The sequence below is a fragment of the Pseudopipra pipra genome, chromosome 9, assembly GCF_036250125.1.
Source record: "Pseudopipra pipra isolate bDixPip1 chromosome 9, bDixPip1.hap1, whole genome shotgun sequence".
NCBI lineage: Eukaryota > Metazoa > Chordata > Aves > Passeriformes > Pipridae > Pseudopipra > Pseudopipra pipra.
The window spans coordinates 28,652,400-28,658,852 of NC_087557.1; the positions used below are offsets into that span (position 1 = coordinate 28,652,400).

Genomic DNA, 6,453 nt, shown 5'->3' on the forward strand with positions numbered 1-6,453 from the left:
TCGCCTGTAAGCAGGGCAGGGCTTTTTCCCTTGGCACCTTTGGTGCCTTCTGGCGGCCCCTGGCCAGAGTGACCCCCCGTAGTCGGGGCGTGTCACAGCCTGTGTCCCTTTGCCCCTCAGCACGCTGAGGCCCTTTTGGCCGTGCGCAGCCCGGGGCCACTAACGGGCTTCGCTCCGTCCTCGGAACAAGGGGCAAGCCCGAGGCTCTCCTCTCCTGCTCGGCGGCAGGGCCGGCTCCCCACGGCTCGGCGCACAGAGCTTGCTCCCTCTTCTGGGACGTTCCCCCTTTGTGTCCTTGTCCGTCGGTGTGAGTGAGCGAGCGAGCGAGCTGGTCCCTCCTGTAGCCCCCGTAGAGATGTAGCAGCGTAGCTTAGACTTCCCAGGAGGGAAAGAGGGGCTCTGTGCACCAACCCGTGGGGAGCCAGCCCCGGCGCCGAGCAGGAGAGGAGAGCCTCGGGCTCGCCCCCTGTTCCCGAGGAGGGAGCGAAGCCCGCTGGTGGCGTCGCGGGCACCGGGGGCCGCCCGTCCTGCTGGCCATGTGCCAGCGTGGGCCTCCCCCCGTCCTCGGGGTGGGGCCCTGTCCCTGCCGGCCTTAGGCCGCGAGGCCGTTGTTGGGAGTGCCGGGCCTCGGGGGGCGGCCCCCTAAGTGGGGCTTTGTGCGTCCCCCCTGCTCGGCGGGCGGTTGGAGGGACCCCCTGTAATCAGGCGGGTGTCCCGCGGGGTCCCCCGGCCTCTCACGGGCGTGGGGCTGGCGTGTGCCCTCCCTGCCCTCGGGGCCCAGCTCAGGGCCTTAGGCCACGAGCCCCGGTGCCTGGCCCTTGAGCCAGGTACTTGATGCCGCGGGGGAAGGCCGAGCTCCGTGGCTCCCTGGGCGTGGACCCGCCTGTAAGCAGGGTCCGGGTCTGGGAGCCTTTGCGCTCCCTCAGCTGGCAGCCTGTGCGGGGCGACCGCCCCGTTAGCGGGGAGCGGGTCAGGTGGCCCCCGAAGCGGAGAGAAGGAGCCTCCGCAGGCCTTTGGGCCCAGGGCCCCCCTGTAAGTCGGGGCCAGTGCCCTGGTGTCCCAGGCGCTTTGTGGTCCGGGCAGCGGCCGGAGGCCCCTGTAAGCAGGGCGGCAGCCTCTTTGGCCGCTGCTTCGCGTGCCCAGCTGCCTTTGCCCAGAGGGCCCGGCTCCCCGCAGCCCGGGTGGGACTGCGCCGTGCGTCGCCGTGGTGAGTCCAAGTGAAGCTTGGAGAGTTTTGGGGGGGGGCCTGTGGGTGGGCGGGGAGGGGCTTGGAGATGTGCCTCCGGGGGCGTGGGGTGCGGGTCGCCTTGGTAGGGAGGAGCTGGTGTTTCTCGGGCCCACCTGCCTCCTCCCGCCCTGGCAGAAGCCGTCGGAGAAGAGAGCGGAAGAGGCGTCGCGCGGGACGGCAGCGCCGGCGCGGGAAGACGCCGCGGTGAGAGCGGCTGAAGTCGGGGGGTGGTGTGGAGGTGGGGGGTCCTGCGAGTGGGCGGGCGGGTGGTGGCTGGGGCAGCTGCCCCTGGGTCCTGCTTTCCTTGGGTGCAAGGACTCGGAGCTTCGGAGTCCGAGCTGCGTCCTCCTGCCTTGGCAGGAGCCCTCCCAGAAGAAAGCAGAGCCGTGGAGCGGGACGGCGAGGCAAGAGCGAGGAAGAAGAGCGTCGGCTTCGCGCTGAAGAGGGGGCGGGAGAGAGGCCCTCTGGGCAAAGGCCCCTCCCTGGCATCCCCGGGGCAGGGATCTCTCAGAGTCCGGCGGGCAGCTTGCGGCTGCGCCGGCCGGCTTGGCGCTGGGCGACCTCCCTGTAAGCAGGGCCGGGTCCTTTGCTTTGCTTGGCGTTGGCCTTTTGCCATCGCGCTCCTGTGGCTGCCCGGAGAGAGGGGCAACCGCCCTGTAAGGAGGGCGAGAGTGCCCGCCTCCGCGCCCGAGGGGGGAAACGGAGCTCTCCCGACCCCCGGCCCGCCCGCCCTGTAAGCAGGGCAGGGCTTTTTCCCTTGGCACCTTTGGTGCCTTCTGGCGGCCCCTGGCCAGAGTGACCCCCCCGTAGTCGGGGCGTGTCACAGCCTGTGTCCCTTTGCCCCTCAGCACGCTGAGGCCCTTTTGGCCCGTGCGCAGCCCGGGGCCACTAACGGGCTTCGCTCCGTCCTCGGGAACAAGGGGCAAGCCCGAGGCTCTCCTCTCCTGCTCGGCGGCAGGGCCGGCTCCCCACGGCTCGGCGCACAGAGCTTGCTCCCTCTTCTGGGACGTTCCCCCTTTGTGTCCTTGTCCCGTCGGTGTGAGTGAGCGAGCGAGCGAGCTGGTCCCTCCTGTAGCCCCCGTAGAGATGTAGGCAGCGTAGCTTAGACTTCCCAGGAGGGAAAGAGGGGCTCTGTGCACCAACCCGTGGGGAGCCAGCCCCGGCGCCGAGCAGGAGAGGAGAGCCTCGGGCTCGCCCCCTGTTCCCGAGGAGGGAGCGAAGCCCGCTGGTGGCGTCGCGGGCACCGGGGGCCGCCCGTCCTGCTGGCCATGTGCCAGCGTGGGCCTCCCCCCGTCCTCGGGGTGGGGCCCTGTCCCTGCCGGCCTTAGGCCGCGAGGCCGTTGTTGGGAGTGCCGGGCCTCGGGGGGGCGGCCCCCTAAGTGGGGCTTTGTGCGTCCCCCCTGCTCGGCGGGCGGTTGGAGGGACCCCCTGTAATCAGGCGGGTGTCCCGCGGGGTCCCCCGGCCTCTCACGGGCGTGGGGCTGGGCGTGTGCCCTCCCTGCCCTCGGGGCCCAGCTCAGGGCCTTAGGCCACGAGCCCCGGTGCCTGGCCCTTGAGCCAGGTACTTGATGCCGCGGGGGAAGGCCGAGCTCCGTGGCTCCCTGGGCGTGGACCCGCCTGTAAGCAGGGTCCGGGTCTGGGAGCCTTTGCGCTCCCTCAGCTGGCAGCCTGTGCGGGGCGACCGCCCCGTTAGCGGGGAGCGGGTCAGGTGGCCCCCGAAGCGGAGAGAAGGAGCCTCCGCAGGCCTTTGGGCCCAGGGCCCCCCTGTAAGTCGGGGCCAGTGCCCTGGTGTCCCAGGCGCTTTGTGGTCCGGGCAGCGGCCGGAGGCCCCTGTAAGCAGGGCGGCAGCCTCTTTGGCCGCTGCTTCGCGTGCCCAGCTGCCTTTGCCCAGAGGGCCCGGCTCCCCGCAGCCCGGGTGGGACTGCGCCGTGCGTCGCCGTGGTGAGTCCAAGTGAAGCTTGGAGAGTTTTGGGGGGGGGCCTGTGGGTGGGCGGGGAGGGGCTTGGAGATGTGCCTCCGGGGGCGTGGGGTGCGGGTCGCCTTGGTAGGGAGGAGCTGGTGTTTCTCGGGCCCACCTGCCTCCTCCCGCCCTGGCAGAAGCCGTCGGAGAAGAGAGCGGAAGAGGCGTCGCGCGGGACGGCAGCGCCGGCGCGGGAAGACGCCGCGGTGAGAGCGGCTGAAGTCGGGGGGTGGTGTGGAGGTGGGGGGGTCCTGCGAGTGGGCGGGCGGGTGGTGGCTGGGGCAGCTGCCCCTGGGTCCTGCTTTCCTTGGGTGCAAGGACTCGGAGCTTCGGAGTCCGAGCTGCGTCCTCCTGCCTTGGCAGGAGCCCTCCCAGAAGAAAGCAGAGCCGTGGAGCGGGACGGCGAGGCAAGAGCGAGGAAGAAGAGCGTCGGCTTCGCGCTGAAGAGGGGGCGGGAGAGAGGCCCTCTGGGCAAAGGCCCCTCCCTGGCATCCCCGGGGCAGGGATCCCTCAGAGTCCGGCGGGCAGCTTGCGGCTGCGCCGGCCGGCTTGGCGCTGGGCGACCTCCCTGTAAGCAGGGCCGGGTCCTTTGCTTTGCTTGGCGTTGGCCTTTTGCCATCGCGCTCCTGTGGCTGCCCGGAGAGAGGGGCAACCGCCCTGTAAGGAGGGCGAGAGTGCCCGCCTCCGCGCCCGAGGGGGGAAACGGAGCTCTCCTGACCCCCGGCCCGCCCGCCCTGTAAGCAGGGCAGGGCTTTTTCCCTTGGCACCTTTGGTGCCTTCTGGCGGCCCCTGGCCAGAGTGACCCCCCGTAGTCGGGGCGTGTCACAGCCTGTGTCCCTTTGCCCCTCAGCACGCTGAGGCCCTTTTGGCCCGTGCGCAGCCCGGGGCCACTAACGGGCTTCGCTCCGTCCTCGGGAACAAGGGGCAAGCCCGAGGCTCTCCTCTCCTGCTCGGCGGCAGGGCCGGCTCCCCACGGCTCGGCGCACAGAGCTTGCTCCCTCTTCTGGGACGTTCCCCCTTTGTGTCCTTGTCCCGTCGGTGTGAGTGAGCGAGCGAGCGAGCTGGTCCCTCCTGTAGCCCCCGTAGAGATGTAGGCAGCGTAGCTTAGACTTCCCAGGAGGGAAAGAGGGGCTCTGTGCACCAACCCGTGGGGAGCCAGCCCCGGCGCCGAGCAGGAGAGGAGAGCCTCGGGCTCGCCCCCTGTTCCCGAGGAGGGAGCGAAGCCCGCTGGTGGCGTCGCGGGCACCGGGGGCCGCCCGTCCTGCTGGCCATGTGCCAGCGTGGGCCTCCCCCCGTCCTCGGGGTGGGGCCCTGTCCCTGCCGGCCTTAGGCCGCGAGGCCGTTGTTGGGAGTGCCGGGCCTCGGGGGGGCGGCCCCCTAAGTGGGGCTTTGTGCGTCCCCCCTGCTCGGCGGGCGGTTGGAGGGACCCCCTGTAATCAGGCGGGTGTCCCGCGGGGTCCCCCGGCCTCTCACGGGCGTGGGGCTGGGCGTGTGCCCTCCCTGCCCTCGGGGCCCAGCTCAGGGCCTTAGGCCACGAGCCCCGGTGCCTGGCCCTTGAGCCAGGTACTTGATGCCGCGGGGGAAGGCCGAGCTCCGTGGCTCCCTGGGCGTGGACCCGCCTGTAAGCAGGGTCCGGGTCTGGGAGCCTTTGCGCTCCCTCAGCTGGCAGCCTGTGCGGGGCGACCGCCCCGTTAGCGGGGAGCGGGTCAGGTGGCCCCCGAAGCGGAGAGAAGGAGCCTCCGCAGGCCTTTGGGCCCAGGGCCCCCCTGTAAGTCGGGGCCAGTGCCCTGGTGTCCCAGGCGCTTTGTGGTCCGGGCAGCGGCCGGAGGCCCCTGTAAGCAGGGCGGCAGCCTCTTTGGCCGCTGCTTCGCGTGCCCAGCTGCCTTTGCCCAGAGGGCCCGGCTCCCCGCAGCCCGGGTGGGACTGCGCCGTGCGTCGCCGTGGTGAGTCCAAGTGAAGCTTGGAGAGTTTTGGGGGGGGGCCTGTGGGTGGGCGGGGAGGGGCTTGGAGATGTGCCTCCGGGGGCGTGGGGTGCGGGTCGCCTTGGTAGGGAGGAGCTGGTGTTTCTCGGGCCCACCTGCCTCCTCCCGCCCTGGCAGAAGCCGTCGGAGAAGAGAGCGGAAGAGGCGTCGCGCGGGACGGCAGCGCCGGCGCGGGAAGACGCCGCGGTGAGAGCGGCTGAAGTCGGGGGGTGGTGTGGAGGTGGGGGGGTCCTGCGAGTGGGCGGGCGGGTGGTGGCTGGGGCAGCTGCCCCTGGGTCCTGCTTTCCTTGGGTGCAAGGACTCGGAGCTTCGGAGTCCGAGCTGCGTCCTCCTGCCTTGGCAGGAGCCCTCCCAGAAGAAAGCAGAGCCGTGGAGCGGGACGGCGAGGCAAGAGCGAGGAAGAAGAGCGTCGGCTTCGCGCTGAAGAGGGGGCGGGAGAGAGGCCCTCTGGGCAAAGGCCCCTCCCTGGCATCCCCGGGGCAGGGATCCCTCAGAGTCCGGCGGGCAGCTTGCGGCTGCGCCGGCCGGCTTGGCGCTGGGCGACCTCCCTGTAAGCAGGGCCGGGTCCTTTGCTTTGCTTGGCGTTGGCCTTTTGCCATCGCGCTCCTGTGGCTGCCCGGAGAGAGGGGCAACCGCCCTGTAAGGAGGGCGAGAGTGCCCGCCTCCGCGCCCGAGGGGGGAAACGGAGCTCTCCCGACCCCCGGCCCGCCCGCCCTGTAAGCAGGGCAGGGCTTTTTCCCTTGGCACCTTTGGTGCCTTCTGGCGGCCCCTGGCCAGAGTGACCCCCCGTAGTCGGGGCGTGTCACAGCCTGTGTCCCTTTGCCCCTCAGCACGCTGAGGCCCTTTTGGCCCGTGCGCAGCCCGGGGCCACTAACGGGCTTCGCTCCGTCCTCGGAACAAGGGGCAAGCCCGAGGCTCTCCTCTCCTGCTCGGCGGCAGGGCCGGCTCCCCACGGCTCGGCGCACAGAGCTTGCTCCCTCTTCTGGGACGTTCCCCCTTTGTGTCCTTGTCCCGTCGGTGTGAGTGAGCGAGCGAGCGAGCTGGTCCCTCCTGTAGCCCCCGTAGAGATGTAGGCAGCGTAGCTTAGACTTCCCAGGAGGGAAAGAGGGGCTCTGTGCACCAACCCGTGGGGAGCCAGCCCCGGCGCCGAGCAGGAGAGGAGAGCCTCGGGCTCGCCCCCTGTTCCCGAGGAGGGAGCGAAGCCCGCTGGTGGCGTCGCGGGCACCGGGGGCCGCCCGTCCTGCTGGCCATGTGCCAGCGTGGGCCTCCCCCCGTCCTCGGGG

The 6,453-nt window shown here is 71.4% G+C and overlaps 1 protein-coding gene across 4 annotated transcripts; it reads left to right on the forward strand.

The window, feature by feature from the left end:
- Positions 1-729: 729 nt before the first annotated feature.
- On the forward strand, positions 730-6,059 carry LOC135419242 (collagen alpha-2(I) chain-like). Of its 4 annotated transcripts, none has more exons than XR_010432863.1 (5): positions 730-1,207; positions 1,364-1,432; positions 1,589-3,169; positions 3,326-3,394; positions 3,552-4,653. XR_010432863.1 is itself a non-coding variant. In XM_064665513.1 (5 exons), the coding sequence occupies exons 3-5, from the start codon at positions 4,759-4,761 to the stop codon at positions 5,888-5,890; spliced, it is 819 nt and encodes a 272-aa protein (XP_064521583.1). In that variant the 5' UTR covers positions 1,741-3,169; positions 3,326-3,394; positions 3,552-4,758; the 3' UTR covers positions 5,891-6,059. The 4 variants fall into 4 exon arrangements, 2 of the variants coding, with proteins under 2 accessions (XP_064521583.1, XP_064521582.1); XM_064665513.1 differs by lacking the exons at positions 730-1,207; positions 1,364-1,432 and adding exons at positions 5,288-5,356; positions 5,514-6,059 and having other exon boundaries at positions 1,741-3,169; positions 3,552-5,131; XR_010432864.1 differs by lacking the exon at positions 3,326-3,394.
- The last annotated feature ends 394 nt before the right edge of the window (positions 6,060-6,453 follow it).